The following is a 19,960-nucleotide window of genomic DNA, read 5'->3' as shown; positions in this document are numbered from 1 at the left end:
TGTTCCCGCCAGAGTTATGTCTTTAAGTTTTATGTATGCATCTGATTATCATATAAAAGCAATAAAGTACTTTCCTAAAATATAAATAAATTATTTTATTGACACTATATCAAAATGACTTAAGGTGTTTCTCAATCATTGCCCTTCATACATATTCTAGATAACATTTTTACATTATTCTATATTATTTATTCAAATTAAATTACTAGGACAATTATTAAAAAGAAATCACAGCAATCAAAATTACCTTGATTATTAATGTAGCACAGTTAAAACTAAAAGTGGAGAATAAATTCTCTCAGATTCATCCGTTTTTTAAACTGGATTATTTCTAATCTCCCATCAATAACGAATCATTAGATTTTGAAACAGAATTTTTCAGTGCACCATAAATCTTTAGATAATTAGAAGCTATTCGCTCTTATAGCATTTCTTTTATTACATTTTAGTCAGAAAAATCATTCCTTGCATGGAGAAATAAAAGTTTTGTTTCTTAGAGCAGCGGTGCGCAAACTTTTTTCGACTGCGACCCCTTTTGTAGAGAGCAAAATTTTGGCGACCCCTAGAGATAAATATTCACAAATACGATGTATATTTCGCGCATTTCTTTCGTTTCATCGAAAAAAAACATCATCATATTTGACTGATATTAATTTTATTTATAATTTTAAGAAAATACTTTTTGTATAACACAAAAATCAGTAAATTGCCCTTTAATGAGATGTATGTGGCTGCAAGTTTCTAATTATCTCATCGATGTTTGGATGTATGTTGCTAATTGCAATTCGCATATCATCTTCAGGGTTTAAACGCGAGCGGTATTTAGTTTTTATTAAAACTAGTTTGCTAAATCCAGTTTCACATAAATACGTTGATGCAAATTGTATTAACATTCTGATGACATTCTTGCATAAAACGGGATATTGTTTTTCCACGGATAGCCAAAATTTTTGGCAAGGCTGAGTCTTCGGTAGTCTCGTCCAGTTGTAAAGCAAATAGAGATGAATTTTGTATGCATTTTATGACTTCTGACTCGATATTTCGTGACATTTCGGAAATCCAATTGCAATTAAACAGTGAGTGACGGCACTTCACTCTTTATATGTACACTGTATGGTATGCAGCATGCAGGGATAATGCATTTCATAAAAATTTGGTGACCCCCAAAAAACTTCTGGCGACCCCTAGTTTGCGCACCACTGTCTTAGAACATAAAATGTTTCTGTTTTTAATTCAATTACCGTTGATTTTAAGTCACCGTAAATCTTGATGTATAAGTTATCCTTGTTGAAGAATTTATTAGTCTTCAACTAAAAAAAAACATATATTGAAATTTTTATATCAATCGTCTTTGAATGAATATGGTTAATAGAAGGAGAAGAGGTTTTTTCTGGAAAGGAAAATATCAGCTCTACGCTCCTAGACGTCAAGTGTCAAATGATATTTGATACATGGTAAAATGTGGATTAAAATGTTACAGTAAAATCTTTAAAAAAAGTATGGAATATGTATGAAGAATATTTATTTATTTATTTATTTTTGTCGTATGCCTGTTTAGGCAGTGGGAGTGCGATTGTTCCTGTTTTTCATTGGCGCCATCTATGGCCACGAATTTAACTTCTGCCACGCCATTCACACAACCACAACCCGTTTATAGGGCGGGTCACATTCACGCACAAGGGAGAAGGACATAGAACACACAGAGAGAGAAAGAAACATCCATGCCTTGACCGGAGTTCGAACCCTTGACCTTTCTGATGCAAGGGCAGATCCCTGCCCCCTACACAAGCCGGCCAGCATTTCTTTTGTTTCATTCATAGTAAGACGTAGAAGTAGGATCCATCGATTGCACAGTGGTATCTGAATGACGACACTGCTAACGATTATTGTAATGTTTTTGCTACTTTTTGAGATTCATAAATACCTCTCTTACCTAAAATGAATCTTTTCAATAAAAATTTCGGGATTACATTCTATATACAATTATATATAAAGTTCTAAAGTAACCACTTTTAACTGAACTCTACATTAATAATAATCGGAGAATTATCTTCTCAATCGAGACGTCACAAGGTCCGCTCCTCGTCTTCTTCTCTCTCAAGAATCATCTCTCCTCCTCTCTAGAAATTCAGTTTTTCTACCCCTTCAACACTTGCTTGGAGCTCTAAGAACTCCAGATGCCAGAGAGGAAAGAATTTAGGTGTCATTATTCGTGATGTTACAGTCCTTAAAACGATTTCGCTGACTTCAGGAGCAAAATCGCTAAACAATAATAGTTAAGCAGCTTAATCACTTTACTAGAGGCCATTAAGAAAAAAGTCTAATTTACCTCTATAACTTAATAACGCTTTTAGGTTACATTAATTTTAAGGAAATATTGTATCAAATTACAACTTGAACCATAATTATGAAAAAAAGAGGAAAAAAAGCTTTTCTACTCTTCATTAATTAAAAAAAACTTAATAACACAAACAAGGAAGAAAAGAAACTTTAATATTATTCTATTCTACAGATAGAGTCAGCCTGGATGATCTCTTATATGGTTTTGATCTTATGGATTGGTTATTTATAAATTCTATATCGTGTTCAATTAAATCAGTCTTCCCTGGGTCATTCGAAAAAGCATCTTTGTGAACCATTAGAAATTTCTTTAATTGTTCGATTTGTGCTAGAGAGTACTTTTCAATTAACTCACCATCTCTAATGATTTCTTCAAAATAGCAAATATTAGGATCAGCAATTTGGTATGAAATTTCCAAATCTGTGTTATTCATTTTATAATCGAAATTTTCTCTAATTAATACATTTATCATTTCAACGCTCCTATGATAGAGTTTTAATAGATTTATATGATAGATTTGAGATCTTTCAGTTCTTTCTCGCAATTTGCCAATATAGTTAGTATCCAAAAGTTGGCTTTATATAATTCCAGAACTTATCCAATTTACCGAAAATTTATTCAGTTCAGCTGTCGCAATTGCAAGATCTTCATCTCCGGGTTTTAATTTCCTTTTCCCAGAATCTCAGTCATACCAATGTTTCCTTTTTTTCTTGCATTTCGGGCATGCACTCAGAGGGGAGAGCATGACATCTTTTTAGTCTATTTATAAGTATTCGGGTTCGACAGTTTCCTCTTCTTCTGGGTTAGCATACTGTTCGAATAAGAGTGTTTCTTGAGTTCCTAAATTTTTCCCGCGTACTAATGAGGCAGGACTAAACCCGGCTGATTCACGTATAAGCAAGAGTCAAATAATATTTGACACATGGTAAAATGTGGATTAAAATGTTATAGTAAAATCTTTAAAAAAGCGTGGAATGTGGATGAAGAATATTTTTTTTTGTGGGATTCAGAGCAAGAGGTAAAAGTAGAATTCATCAATTGCACAGCAGTATCTGAATAACGACACTGCTAACGTTAATGAATCTGACACAGATGGTGTCTTGGAAAATTTAAATTTTCTGCTTTATGTTTTCTTTAGAATACCCATTCTGTTCTTGAAAAAAAAATTTCTCTTTTTAAGCTTAGGTTTTTTTTCCTCATCGTAGTTTAAAGTATTGTTTTATATAAATAAACCTTTATATATAAAGAAAATACAAAGATAATTGTACAAGGACACTCGGTGGCTGAGTGGTGGCACTTCGCGCTCCCATGCCACAGGTCCTGGGTTCGATCCTCGAGACGGACAAGGTTGACTCATCCTGTCATCCCTTCATTGGGTCTATAAATGAGTACTCTCTTAAAATGAAAGAGTTATTTCCCCTACTCAAGAAAGAGTTAAATTTTTTTAACTCAACTTGAGTGAAATACATTCTTATTTGAGCGAAATTCTTGCTTTGCATTAACTCAAACTTGAGTGGTATTTATTAAGCAATATTTGAGTGCTTTCAGCTCAAACTTGAGTGATTTATTTATTATTTAATTGTGTGCGAGATATAAGCTGGAATTTCTATCGTTTTATTTTAAAAAGCAAACGATAATAAATCTAAATAAAATTGTTATGTTCTGTGATCTAAATAGATTATGTCTTCCTTTTTATTTTACGTTTAATTNAAACACGTTGTTTCCGATAAGTTTAGAAACACCAATTTGATTACATGTAGTCCACCAATGATGTCCACTTAAATCATTGAACAATTATTTAATCATAGGAAAAATAATAATAATTAATCAATTAAATGTTAAAAAATGTGTAATAAATCCTTTTTGTTTAATCGAAGCATCTATCAATAATATTATCTTAAATATGCGATAAGACAGAATAATCTATAGTTCAATTTGAAACAATGGGAAAAACTACATCAATGAGAAAAGCACACTTACCTCCGACTAATGAAAATATTTGAACAATCTTCGGATCAGAGACTAAAACTTCATCTTTCACCTGCTGTCCAAATTTCAGTACCCCAGCACAAGCAATTAAGGAGTTACAAACGGCATACACGCAGGTTGAAAACATTATTATTATCAAGATAATTTGACTAGATAATGTCAAAAATTAAAAAGCAAAATAGGAAATGGAAATAAGTTTAACTCAAAATTTCAAAAAATGATTGAATTTGCTTAATAGCTTTGTTAACAATGATAGTTATTTTCGTTCAAATTCAAAAGAATTTTAAATCAGTGCATGTACTTATTTAAAAATAATATTAGATTGTTTTTGTTTTAAAAAATGAAAATAAAAAAAAAGAATAACGACTGGACATTTCTCTTATCAGAAGTAATCATCAAAATTCGTATTTTTTTATAAGTTTTTGATTTTATGATGTATTTATTTAACGAAGAAAAGCACAGACAAATATAATTCACTTTTTTTTTCAGAGAGAAGACATCCGACTTCCTTATCCATATAGCACAAACTGTACAGATTATTTAAGTCTTTGGAATGAAAATAATGGCACTGGACCATTAAACAAAAGAGTATGTTGAGATAGTTATGCAACAGATTTTTTTTAATTTTATACACATTTAGAAAATATTAAAATTCTCAAATTTTTACTGTTTTTCGTACTTAAGTTAAAATTATTTAATATATATAAATTTTGTTAACAGTCAAATAATTTCGATTTTTTACACACATTGAACAATAAGCACTTCAAACAATACAAGTTCTGATATTAAAAATAAGCTTTTACAGTACAAATTATATTCCTTTTTTCCAAGGAGTAAATAAAAAACATAAAATTGATAGCAGATATTTGATAATTTTTCTGTAAATAATCCATTAAATTAAGGGGAAACTTTGAGACACCAATTAAATTAACATAAAACATTATAAATTAAACAAGTTCAACTAAAAATCATTAATTTAAACATTTTTAATGTACAAATTCAATCTAAAAATTTACAGACACATTTTCTTACTTAACATGTGGATGATTTGCTGCTATATTATATCAGTCAGAAATTTCAATCAATTTAATAAGAGTTAATTTAATAATTGTATATTGCGTAAAAAGTAATATGATGAAGGGAGCCCAGCCATAATAACTTTTGATCTAATGATCGGATCTTAATGTTTAGGACTCAAACTCAATGGTTGGACGAATGGACCTCAAATTGGCTCAATAAGTTCAAAGTAATGGGCCTCAAAGAGTCAAATTAATAAGTGCACACTATAATTCAAGTAAGGAAACCCGACAAAGAAACGTATTTTCTCTGAATAATCTTTCTGTTTTCTTAGAGATTTTGATCTTAGGTCTCCAAAATATAGGGGTTAACCGCAATCTAGAAATATTTTCGCAATAGTTTGGGTAAGGTGAGCGTTTCAACGTTGAGACTCCTTTTAACTTTGCTTTATACTTACATATCGCGAAAACGTTTCTTCACACTATTAAAAAGGGAGTTTATTTCAAGATAATTCGATAGAAAAAATAACTTTTGCTAAATGTATATTATTTTTTATCAATTTATTTAATAATAGTCAAAAAAATTTAACGAAAGGTATAAAAGGAATGTAATTAGACATAACGAATTACGAAATCTGAGCGAAACCGATCGAATAAATCTTGAGAAATCGCATTTTTTTAAAAATTGAAACTTTGTGCAGTTTACAGTGAGAAAAGAATTCTGGTAATATTACTGTACTGTATGGTAATGACTTTTCTGGCAAAAAAAAATTTAAAAAAATGAAAATAAAAATAAAAACATAATTTTCTTAATAAAATTTCGTAATAAAAGCCAATATATACTGTATGCAAACCTTTCATTTGGCAATTTTTCCGTTCATATGGTAACTATTTATCGGAAATTCCTGTTTTCATTATCATACTTTAGCTAAAGAATACAAAACTGCAAATCTAGTTTAACTCAATAAATGATTTTTTAAGCTATATTCCAAGGTACCATGACTAAAACCTAAATAATTCTACCTCTTTTTCTAAATTTTATCACATATTATAAATTTGCAATTTATCCTTAAATTAACAAAATTCAATACCAAAGCACTTCAATAAAGACTTCCAAATATTTTTTGTGTTCCTATAGAACCAGAAACACGGTAAATCTTACCATATCTTGGTAGTTTTGACCATATTTTTCTCTCTGTATATTATGATTGTGCTTCACATTCTTTGTTTTAAATCAAACTAATTTAATAAATTGAAATTTTGTAAGCAATTTACATGAAAATATAAAAATAAAATTATGTATTTTTCTCAATTTCTTTTCATTCAATGATTCTTCTCCGATATGCAGCACTACCAAAACTTTTATCTTTTTAGTACTATATTGTAGATTCATTTCAAAGGAGAGACCCTCAGTTTGATTAAAACATTAGGTTAACATTTTTTGAGACACGTGAAAAATGTGGGAAACGTTCTAAATGTTCTTAATTTATAATGAAGTAGAAATAAATTATCCCCACTTCTTTTTAATTCTTGATTCAAATAATTTGTTCTTCGAAAATACCTAAAAATATAAAATGTGAGTATAGAAGAAAAAAAAGATTGTGTTTCGTTTAACATCAAAATTAATTTAAGTCTCGCAATTGAAGGGGGCAATAGATGGGTATTAACAAAGATGCTTGGTTGAACAATATTTAATTCGTATTAAGATGTGTGTTTTATTAATAAACAAATATCTAACCATCATAGCAACAACATATTCTATCATAAGGTATTAAAGTTTTGTTTGCCGATGAAAATCAAACATCTCTTGATGCTTAACCATCATAGTATTAAAGCAGCATTTTCCATCATTGAATCGTGTAAGTTCGTTAGCAAATATCGAAAACCATGAGAGATTGACCATCAATAATAGCACTGAAACCATCATAAACCATTAAAATTCTTTGATTGGTCAATCAAAAACTTTGGCTTTAGAAAGCAAATAATTGGAATCATATCTCCTAAACTTTGTCTGCGCCTTATATTTCAGGGACTAGAATTTCAAATCAGTCAAGAAAAAAAGTTTCTTTACAATGAGAAAGTTCGCCTTTATGTCTAATTTCGTAAATTGTAATATCGTTCTCATTAGTTAATTAGCATATTTGAGGTCATCCCTTCGAACCCTTTCACCTCTTCGAACAGCTTTGACTGCGTCTTTTGGGCAAAAAAATTTTCTCTTTAAGAAAAGTAAATGGTCAGGAAGAGATTACAATTTTAATGCATAATCGCAATTTTTTTTTCATTTGCAAGTTTATATTTCACAATTTACGATATTTCCTTTTCTTATAACTGATAAATTTGTGGGAATTAAGTAGCTTTTTAAAAACAATGAAGTATATTTGTTTAGGAGTAATATGTTGCATATTGTATTCATTGTTAAAAAAATCCCTTCATTGCAAAATATTCAAGTTGCACGATTTCCTTTGAATAAAAAAGATTTGCATATGGCATTCAGATTATTCTGTACATTCTGAAACTTATTTTCCAAAATTCCCCATAAAATATCACTTAACAGGTTTTAAAATTATGATCATTTGCACTTATTACCAAATGTGATTTTTCCCCCTTAATTAGCGAACTTGTTTTACTTTCCTCACCCTCACTACATACATCTTATATTATACTCTCCTTGCTAAGACCCGCCAACACTCGCCAAATGTGTGAATTTTTGAACTCTCAAAACGTGTTAAATTTACTATGATGTTGATATTTTTGGAAGAGAATGAAGTTTTTATCTTGAATTTGTTGGAATTATTCATTTAGTAACACAAAATATTAAATTCCCTCACGTGATATTAAAATAAGTTTTACGTAAGGTATATGCATAGGTTCTTAGATTGAAAAGCTAATAATTAGTCACACTCTTACATTTCATTTATGTCATAATACTATTTTTGGGTATATTTATTATTTTTTTTAAATGGCTCCCATAAAAAATTTTAAAAATGCAGAAAAATCCTTTAAATTGTAAAACTGTGACGAGGTAAGAGTCAAAATTTCCAGGCAATGGAGTAGCTTCATTGGAGTTTACATACGTGCAGACGAATGCGATTCAATTCAATAATCTTTTTATTTTATTTTGTGGAACACAAAACAAAATAGAAGTTCCTAAAATTATTAAGAAAATTTTACATATTTAAGAAAATTGTTGGTTCTGATAGAACCAAAATGACCGTTTACTTTTTAATAGGAATGCATCGAGTTCTGCAAATTAGAAAATTGGAAATCGTCACATGAATGCGTTGATCCGGAACACGTTTCGTATGCTCCTCATATGGAGAAATTGTGCCCAGGTAAGTTAAATATAATTACAAAAATTTTATTATTTGAATGTGTTTCGAATGAATTAATATTGTAATGTGTTGCAAATAAGTATCCCAGGTTAGAAATTTATTATTTATTAAATCTTCTCATTTCCGCAACACTCACAAATACCAACAAATATAACAATCAGACAAAGCACCAAATAATATAAAAATTGATTTCGAGCTAGAGAACGTTCAAAAGCAGTGTTCCCATTTTCACTTTCCGGATCCAACTCAACATCTCCTCACCAAATGGCTACCTCTCGCCAAGACTGGTGCGCCTAATCCTTCACAATATTATTTAATGAAATGGCGCATTATAAATAATTATTTTTAAATCAAAAGATATTTTAAAATGGTATCTTAGCAACAAAAAGACATGCAAGTAGAAACTTAAAAATCCTGCCAGCAAATTGTTATAAAAAAAATGAGTTTCACTTTAAATAATCATTTTTTCTATTTTAAACAGGGATTTTACTTAAGCTACCTTTTGTTAAAGATTGCAGCAGAAAATGTCAGCCAGCGTGCCGGTAAGTAATACAGCAGAAAGCTATTTCAATAAGGGCTATATTTTTATTATTTGTTTTTAGGTCGGTCATAGTTTTCTCTTGAGTCTTCAGTTTTAACTTTAGAGTCATTCTTTTGAACGTACGATAATGTGCGATAGTTCAATTTTATGACTGATTTAAGTTTTAAGGGTAACGAAAAATGAATATTGTACAAGTTTTTTTAGCTCAAAAACAAAATTTTCTGTCCTTTGTAGAGAATTTCAAAGTTAAAGTTCATCGATTTAAAATAAAAATACACATATGTTTTCAAGGGTTTATCTAAGAAAAGCAACAACACCTCAAGGTTTTGTTTTGGTCTATTACTAGTATATCGCTGCCTGATTATGGACATGCCTACATGGAAAGATCGATTATTATTTTAAAAACCAGACAAAAATCAAAAATATAAGAATATTTTTTTCAGTCACCCAATCGAAATTATATGAGCATTTCTTTTCACGAAAAAAACAAAATAATCTTCAAGTCTTACTGAGATGAAGCAAAATTATCAGATATGCTCGAAGTTTAGGTGTGATTCCATACTAAGAACACTATATTTTCAATTAGTTGTAATTCAGTTTAGATGGTTTTTTAACAAATAACGAAAAAAAATTAAAGATTTTTTTTAATTTCAATTCAATTGAAAATAAAATCTTGAAGTCAAAGTTACGTGACTTATTAATCATGCGATAAATTTGTGTTTGAACTTACAAATAAATAGTATTTACCAACAGTTCATTCATGTTCAGGATTATAACAACAAAAACTGTTTTAAATCAAGACGTATATGGTTTCTTTTGTACACAATAGCGAATTTGTAATTCATTAGTTTAACTAAGTTACTTTGAACATTTAAACTAAGATGCCACATAATTTTACGGAAACTATAGTGTGACATTTTTTAATTCGTTGGTCCCAAATTCCTGTTCTATACGTCATCTTCATCAGGTTTAAAATATTGCAATATCAAAAACCGTTAGAATCTTCAAAAACGATATTTTTTCTTACGAGAGTCAAAATGATCCCTTTTGGCTGTTTTAGATAGTTCTAAGTTTATTTACTTTAATAATTAACAACATAAGTGCATGAAACTTTGATAACGTATGTGTAGAAACAATTTAGGAAATGAAAAAAAATATGAGCTCGAAGCTCACGTGTATCATCAAAAACAAAATTGATTTAAAAAAATGATCAAAATGACCCTTGAGGTGCCTCCAGTATAAGATAATTTTTATGCGTCCAATGCTTTATAAAATTCTAATGAATTTACTCAAGTTAAACTAATATTAATTTAATTGTTTTTCTTTTAAAATGCTGGTTGTTAAGGGAGCAAACGTATGAAGTTAAATATGAGGAAGAAGTTGATTCAGCGGTAAATATATATTTTAATATTTTATCATTTGATTATTTATTTACTTTATTCCCTTTAAGGCATGTAATTTATTTTAAATTCAAATTTTTGTAGCATGTTTTTAAAGATCAGATATAATATAAATCCGAATAATAAATTAATACTGATAAATTTCAAATATTGATAATATTAAAAATCAGAAAAGTTCGATATTCAAGAAAATATATAAAAAAAATTATTAATCTCAAATTAAAAAAAATTATCTATCTATTTCACAGTCATAGATTTAAAAAAAAGGTTGTCTAAAAAGAATTGTTAATAGAATTGTTAAATCAGTTTTCCTACTTCTGTTGGACCGCACCTTGATTTTTAAGTTGACTGTACAACACAATTTTTCCTTTTGATTGGTTTTTCTACTTTTTTCAGTATTATTTTTGGTAGTTTCAGGGAAATCTTGGTATTAAACAATTATGACTTGAGAAAATATTTATTTATAATTGTAATTTTTTGGATGATTATGAACTTAAGATAATGTAAAACTTGTATCTGTAAAACCTGTTTCGTAAATCACGTTTCCTGAAATTCTTAATGTTAAAATTTTGCCATGCATGCTTTTGAAATGTCTGATGTGTTGACAGCTTTCGACATATAATTTTGTGGCTAATTAATCCTGGAACTAGATAATATGTATTTCATTACTTTGGAACTGATATGGAATTCTCTATGTATAACTTATGTAAATATAAAAACTTTCAATAAAATATTTGCTGCCTTTTGGTTTCGGGGCAAGGATTTCTGGATGGTGAAGAAGTTGCAGCCCGCCGCATCCAGACCGACCTTTTTAACACCTGTACTCGTCCTGGGTTTCCCCTGAGAGCATCCCAAGTCCACCGGACTTTCAAATGTTGACGTAGATGTTTACCTTCTTTGGTCAGCAAGCCTTCCCTTCAGAGTAGTCAAAGTGAAGCCTACCCTTCTACTGCACTACGTTCTAGCAAAGAATATAGAAATATATTCTTTGCTAGAACGTATATTAAAACGTATATTCCCTCGATATTCTTTGGTTCTAGAGCAGTACCGACCTTGCACTTCCAAGCCATCGGTATTCCCCGGATGTCCTGGTGGGAATGTTGTGGGGTAAAGATTCTCTTGTCTAAAACCCTCATATTAAAATTTTTAACATGGTGATATCAACGTGCTTTTTGCAGTTAAAAATATAATGATACAAAAAGATAACTTACATATTACTTAGCTTTACATTTTCTTTGAAAGCTTTACTGGTTTTCTTTGTGAGCTAAACTAATATGTGCTCAATTTTTCTTTCTTACAGTGCCCATTTGGAAGCCGTTGTCAGTAAGTCAACAATTTTAAATAAGTAAGAAAGTGAATAAGATCCAAATGACCAATTAAGTTAGTAAATATCCTACAAAATCAAAGATTCCTGGATAGTACCAAGGGTATATAAAAGCATATCTAATTCATATACATTCAATGTTACAATATTGAGCCATGATTAGTCACAAATATTGTTTACACAAGAAAAATGAATATATGAATCATAACAAATTATTCACTCTCATTTGACTAAAACCAATATATAAGTGTGAACTGCAAAACTCAAGAAATGAAATTTTTCCAACATCATCCTTTGCAACCAGCAGATGGCTTCTGATTTCTCACTGCTTTCATCACATTACCTCTATATGTGCTTTTTTTACTTTGTCTTAGGTTGAATTCAAATCACTGTTAAAACTGTGGTGTAATACTTCTTCGAATATGATGCTAAAAACCCAAAGAATCGTGAAACACTTTAATTTGAATATGACCAACAAAATCGTTTCCTCATAATGAATCAATAGTGTGTTGAAAATTAAAATCTGGACATCAAAATTTATACTAATTTTAAGTGAATTCACGCAGTTTTTTAAATTTTTTTTTCACCTGCGAAAGCACCTATGTTTGTGCGCTTTGAATAACATCAGCAAATTGTTTACGATTCTGTTGAGTTTGCTGCTGTTATTTACACTGCTATACAATGTCTACTGAAACAAAGTTTGCAATTAAGTGTTTTAAACTCAGGTCATAAAGATAAATCTATATTTTGTTTTTTAAATCTCTGTGAACTGTGATAAATGATTGAATAATGTATAATTTCTATCCAGTTCACCTAGTTCAAATTCCTCAAAATATTCTCTCTGTGCTACATGGATGTTTGATTAACAAACTAATTTTATTTTATGAATTAATGTGTATTTGCATCCTACAGGGAAAAACCAACGAAATATGGTAACATTTACCGTATTCTCGGCTGTATGAGAACACGAAAAACCTCGGAAATTTTTTACGTAGAGCTTCTTAATTTTTGTAGTGATTTTGGAAAAATTTAACCATAAAATGCATTTTTTTAATTTTTGATAAAATTCGGTAAATATAGTAAATTTTCGTAATTTTATCTTTATACATTATGACATGGAATAAAAACCTTTTTTTTTTTGTTTAAGCTTACTTTTTAGTTTTGCAGCTTGTATTAAATGAGTAGTAATAAGTATTATATTTTTGAAAACCAGAATTTCTAGTAAACTGTCATCATATAAACGGAAAAATAACGAAATGAATGGTTTAAAAACGCTTTATTTTGGTTTTTAATAACAGACTTTTGACCAAACATGTATTTACGCTACAGTACAGTAAGTTTACTAGAGTTTTTTCTTCTTGTAATTTAATATTAATTTTATAATTTATCTAAAAAATAATTTTACGGAGTTTTGTGTGTATCTAATCCACCTGTAATTATAAGTTTTATTGTTCATGAATTTTAAAAATAAAGACTGCCAATTTACACGAAGAAGTGAAGAAAGTATGCCCGCCCCTGGTATGGTAATGAACCATGAACCAAGTATCTATCGTGTTTCCCTTTACAGGTTTGGTTAATGTAGTTGCTACCACTTTTGAAGATACACTATTTTTTTTTACAGAATGGAAGTGTTCCTCGTTTAAAAACTAGTTCATATTAGGCTCCATTATAAAAATGTAAGCTTTTTTTTATTCACCAATAAATAACTCAATGTTCTGTATCTCTACGATCAGTAAGATATACACTAAATATAAGTTATGTTAGACAGAACTAAAGATCTCTAAAGAAAGAACTATTAAGATCAATCACGTAACAGATTCATAAGATACAGTTAAAAAGATTTCAGAATTTCTATTGGCCAGTTAAAAAAAATGATGTTTATTTCAGTCTTTAAATCTTCATGAGAAATATAGCAAAAAATTCAATACGTATTTTGCATTCTATTTAACTACCTTTTTATAAATTAAAGTTTCGGGTCTACATTTTATAGTGTTCGAATAAATAGTTTTCTGTAACATTTTATGCAGAATTTTTTCAACATTTCAGAACTTAATTTTAGAATGCTAAAAGATGATCGAAACGCTTTTGTGATATCGTAGTAGGTGCTCACAGGATAAAAAGGTCTACATTTTTAAACCTGCTACTGATAAGTTAAACAAAACGATTGATTCTTTTTGCAAGTGCAGCTCTCAGTTGAGCTAATTTTAATGGATGATATTACCCATACGATGTTTCAACAATATAAAGATTTAGGATTCTTTTTTTTTGTTTTATTTTGTGTTGATTACTTGTTTATTTTAAGTCAGTTAAGTTTTTTTCTTTCTGTCAAGTAAAGCAAAAACTCCAGAATATTTAATAAATTAAAAAGTTAATTTCAAAGTATATTTAAATTTATTTCAAAATGTATTAAAAATATATTAATTATTTTAAATCTTAATTGCATTCATTTTGCATAATATATTAATTAACTAGAAAAAAACATTTCTCAAGGGAAAAAAAAGCATGACAGATTCCGCATGACAAATTGAACTTGATGAATTTGCAAAAATATAAATAAATGTAATCGCTCAATTTAATTAATGCATTTTTTTCAGTGATTTTATAGACCTTAAAGTTTCCTTCGAATCGTTTAAGTTGACAAAATACATAGATGAACCAAACTATCAAGTAAGTGATGAAATTCTTATTGAGAAATATGACTGATATGTTTATGATTAACTAATATCTTTATGATAGAATCTAGATCAATGAATGTTAATGTTGAGAGAATCTAGCAGTCAAAATTTATATTACTTTTCGACTATCTAGAACAGTGTTCCCCAACCTTTTTATCACCGCGAACCTGTCAACGTTAGATAATTTTATCGCGGCCCGCTGGGGAGGGCGATGATTGCTTATATTTTAGATTAATTTGATTTATTAATTTAAATTGCATTTAAACATGCCTTCAAAATAAAATACAATTATACCAAAAAATAAATATAAAGGGATTTATCATTTTAACTTACAAGAACCTTAAATCAATGAGAACCCTGAGCTAACGCGTTTTTTTGTAGGTAGTCGGATCAGACTACTTTGAAGGTAAAGCAATTAGTGAAAGAACCATTTAATATGAAGTCTTTTAAAAATTAGAAAGTGGTAGCAAATATATGTCTAAAAATGTGTTTAATTTATGAATATAATTGGTTTGCTTCATTCACTTGTCAACCACTACTTATTCAATTCTCAAATATGTATGATAAACTTCTCTCAATTACTTTTAAAATAGAATTTGGGTTCTTGCGCACAAGTGGTTCGCTTTATAAAAAATCTGCGCAGACTACTTATAAGAAACCGTGTGGAGGCTTTCTGATATAGGAGGTGATGCCTGAGCTTGTTTCTTTGCAATGAGACGGTTCCATTTAAACTTTTACTTCTCAATAAAGATCCAAAAACAATTTAAGTTCTCATTCTAATTGCAGTAATACTGTTTGTTTTTGTAAAAAGAAACTCTTAACGTTGCTACCTGTTCCTTTTGCTGGATTTTTTTTTCTTCTCAAAACTGCGGATTTCAAAACACAAGGTCAAAACACATATTTTCTTAAACTTTTTCCTCAATAAATTGAATTTTGATGTGCACGATCTTTTTCATTTTTTTTTTTAATTTAGGAAGAGCTGTTTTGCCCAAAAGAAAATCTTAAAGAAATAATTTAATTCGAAAAGAAAATCTTAAAGAAAATTCCGTTGCTTTTATGTCCTTTTCTGAAAATCCCTCCAGTGTCACCTTACAAACACACAGTGGGCCAGCATCCAAGGTTTCGTGGCCAAAATTAGTATTTCAATATAAACTAATTAAATATTTAAATGTGGGCAATAAACTAGTTTCTTTTTACTCAAATAGAGCTATAAGTTAGAAATGATCACTGATGTTATTTTTAAGATATGTGAAGAACTGAATCGCAATGGCCAGGGGCTGTATTTTTTGTCCACATTTCAACTGACAATTAATTTTAAATTTCAAATAAAATTATTAGTCAAAGCTTACAATTTGACCTGTGAGAAATGATCGTTAATGGCTAATTAAGCTGAAAGAAAAAGGTCATATTCAAAATCAATGTAAAGACGCTTTAAAAATAGAAATCCTTCAGGGAAAAGTAAATTAAATGAATAAATATATATGAATATTATTTCAATACGACAAGCTTATTACTTTTATTATAAGAATTAGTTTAAATAATCTGTATCTTTTCACTGGAAAAACTCCAATAACAAAATATTGATATTTTTTTTTAATTCATGTCCTGTTTATTTATTTATTTTTTAAAAAAGGGGGGAGGAATGAAGAATGTTTTATTATGAAACGTCTAAACCAAATATTTTGATAATAAAAAAATTACAATACGAAATTATGATAAACAAGATGTAAATTCAATTTCGTTGTTTTGTAAGCCTTAAAAAGAAGCCTTTGGAAGTAACACAATAAGTTTTCCCTTTTAGAAGTAAAAATAAGGGGGCTTTGATCCACTTTCAAAAATTAGAATTTCGAGATATTGCTTTTATTCTAAAAAAAACTAGAAATTGAGCATAGCAGTGATAAAAATTATTGGAACATTTTATTTGAAAACGATTTATTAGGAATTAAAGAACGATCTATTAAGAATTAAGGAACTATTTATTAAAAATGAAAGAACGTTTTATCAAGAATTTAAGTTCTATTTAAGAACATATATACGAGAGCAAAAACATTTGATAGAGGCATTCAACAGTTTGCTTACAAGTACAAAAACGAAGAGTCGATTTGATTCGTTAGCTGTCGGAGGCATGTTTTGAAACCTACGTTATTATTGGTTCATATCTGGGGAGAGGAAATAACGCTGATAAAAAATAGTTCGTACTTTTTTAAAAGCATTTAAAATAATGTGCAATTATTGAAATTTAAATTTTGTGCAATAAAATACTACGAAACATATTTTGTTATTTAAATGAAAATTAAAGTTGCCCCTTTTTCATCGGAACAAACTTCAATGATAAACGCTCTTGGCCCAGGGTCTATGACGTCAAACGGAGGAAAATGCATATTTTTCTCTCTTCTGAGTAACGACGACGGTCGTTAAATGTATTTCTAAAAGAAAGAGTAAAATGAGATTTGACGTCACGACACTCAGCTTTTTATGATTGGGCTGCGGATGGGAGGAAAATCTGAAAATAGAAAAGCAATGATTATTCTGATACAGTGTTCCCCAACCTTTTTATCACCGCGGACCTGTCAACGCTTGATAATTTTTTCACGGCCCGCTAAGGGGGGGGGGCGTTGATTGCTTATATTTTAGATTATTTTGATTTATTAATTTTAATTTAATTGTATTTAAACATGTCTTCAAAATTAAATATAGTTAAATATAGTTACAAAATTAAATATATACACCAAAAAATAAATATAAAGGGATTTAACATTTTAACTTACTAGAACATTAAATAAATGAGAACCCTGAGCTTGTTTCTTTGCAATGAGACGGTTCCATCTGGGCAACCATCTGGGCACTTTAAAGCAGGATAGAGTAATAAATTTTTGTTTGAAACTCTATGCTGGATTACGATATAATTTGTAACCCTCTATCCACAAAAGGATAATTTTTCACGAAATTGTCTAAGAAAATTTATTGTCTGATATTTCCATCCACTTTCTTATTAAGTCGAGTGCTCTCAGTACAAGGACCCTTTGTACTGTGTTATTCCAATTGTTTCCCTATTACAGCAATTAGAATTTGTCACCATATTGACGCACAATTAGTTATATCGTTGACTTAAGAAAAAGGAAAGAAAAAATGCAGGGTGTTTAAACGTTATATAGAGCCCCGAGCTTCATGACTAATTAAACAATTATGATTTCCAGTTAACTTAGTAACTAGCAAAATTTCTCGCCACAATAACTCTTTCATAGACCATTTATTTGTAGTGAAGATAAATTAAAGTATTGTTTGAATTAAAATTGTTTTAAGAATAGTAATTGATATAAGAAAGAAAAAAATCTATTCAGTTTATAAAAAGGCAACTTTTTGGTGGTAAATATATTTAACACGACCATACATTAATTATTGACTTTTATTTTTCTTGATTTATAAAATAAATTTTATAAAGGCTACAAACATCAAAAAGAATTATGTATTTTATAACTTTTATACGTTTTTTTAAACTAACAAATGGTTACCAATTTTATTCAAACGCACTTCAAGAAAACTGAAGTTATTAACAAATGGAAACCTAAATTAAAAGAGGTAGGAAGTATATTTCCCACTGCCTTCGAAAGGGTTAATACAGCAATAGTTCTTTCATTTTAATTAGATCTCTGTAGTAGACAGCATTTCAAGTTGTAATCATCTTTTGATTTCGACATGCATATTTTAGAACTATACTAATAACAATAGTGTAGTTTGTATCTCCCTGAATATTGCTTCATTCAGTCGTACTCAGCCTATTTATTTTCTGACTCCATTTAATTTCGATATTTTACAATATTACAATAATTCTAGTAGAAAATAACTTGACACGATGCATTAACTTCCACCATTTTCATTTAATCAACAATAGAAAACAAACATCGTTGCCATTTTCTCTTTTAACAGATACAATAATTACAACTTAAAGAACATATAAAATAACTTTGTGACGTCAGACATATATTTACAAAAACTATCCCTCTATTTTCCACAAATAGTAGTTTGTCTTTAATTAAACTAGTCACATTTGTTGGAACTATATCATTATGTCAGGTGTCGAGTAGCTCGATTGGGGGGAGGGGGAAGTATTAGTTTGATACTTATAATATATTAATAATTTATTTACAAGAACTATATTTACAAACATTAAGTTGTTACATCGTTCTGCGCTTCATGCTTACTTGGCGCGCGCTCCTACGCTCTCTGTTACAAACTCATCTCTGTATATACATAATTACTACTGCCATCTAGTGGTCAATCATTTTCTTTTAAATTTAGATAAAATTAAAGCTTAGTGTTAACACATTTAAGGACTAAAACTGTCCTAATGAGGGTCACTTGAGGAATTAGTATCAAATAAGACAGTTATTTTACAAATCCTCTAAATCTTATGCAAGTAGTCTTTTTCCTGTTTTTGCTTCTGGCAGATTATAATGATGGTCAAGGCAGTGCTGTGGACGAGGTCGTATCACATGTGAACTCGAATCGGAGATAGGGAGCTAAGTTTCGGGGAAAAACATCACATTTAGGACAGGTTGGTGATCTTGAAAATAAGTGATAAAATTGTAACGCGTAATTGCACGTTTAAAACGGGTGTAAATGCGTGTAAATTAATCGGGATATGCTCAAGATATTCGAAATTTTCATTCTATCACTATTACGGATGATTCGTGAATTAGGATTTAACGCAACTGATCATAGTCGCATTAGGAAAACTTGTCATGTTTAATCAATCAAAATAATCAAACTGAGAGGAAAGTAAATAAAACATCCATACCTTTTTAAATCTTCATTTTTCTGGAATACAACAGAAGTAATGGCAATTCTTAAAATTGCTACCCTTTCTAAAAATCGAAAACATGGTTTAGAATTGGTTTAATTACAGCTAAATAGGAGGTAATGAAGACTGGGACATAGCAATTTCATTGTATCTGGAATAAAAATTTATTTTAAATACGTATATATATATACCTTTAATAAAAATATATCGTAAATAAATTGGAATGCTTAAAAATATTATTTGTAATTTTATTTCAATAATTTAAATAACTTCAATTCCTGAGGTTTCAAAATTGAAAGTATTGAATTCAAGAATATAAGACGTCTCACAAGACGCCATAAGACGCCGCCAAGCAATATTTAATTTAGTTTTTATGAATATGTTTATTTAATTGTGAATAATTTAAAGAGATATAAATCTTAGATGATTTTAATTTTGATCAGATTAAACATATGAACTTTTATCTAAAATGACCATTCTAAAGTTTTATTTAAGTTATATATATATATATATATATATATATATATTCAAAAAATTGAAA

General features: G+C 29.2%; 1 protein-coding gene across 1 annotated transcript; it reads left to right on the top strand.

Moving 5' to 3' along the window:
- Positions 1 to 4,651: 4,651 nt before the first annotated feature.
- On the top strand, positions 4,652 to 14,646 carry LOC139426524 (uncharacterized). Its single transcript, XM_071185748.1, has 7 exons — positions 4,652 to 4,718; positions 4,820 to 4,918; positions 8,576 to 8,678; positions 9,160 to 9,220; positions 10,565 to 10,610; positions 11,920 to 11,942; positions 14,538 to 14,646. The coding sequence occupies exons 1-7, from the start codon at positions 4,671 to 4,673 to the stop codon at positions 14,644 to 14,646; spliced, it is 489 nt and encodes a 162-aa protein (XP_071041849.1). The 5' UTR covers positions 4,652 to 4,670.
- Positions 14,647 to 19,960: the final 5,314 nt, after the last annotated feature.

The sequence above is a fragment of the Parasteatoda tepidariorum genome, chromosome 9 (assembly GCF_043381705.1).
Source record: "Parasteatoda tepidariorum isolate YZ-2023 chromosome 9, CAS_Ptep_4.0, whole genome shotgun sequence".
Taxonomy (NCBI): domain Eukaryota; kingdom Metazoa; phylum Arthropoda; class Arachnida; order Araneae; family Theridiidae; genus Parasteatoda; species Parasteatoda tepidariorum.
This window is presented reverse-complemented; position numbering and strand designations above follow the sequence as displayed.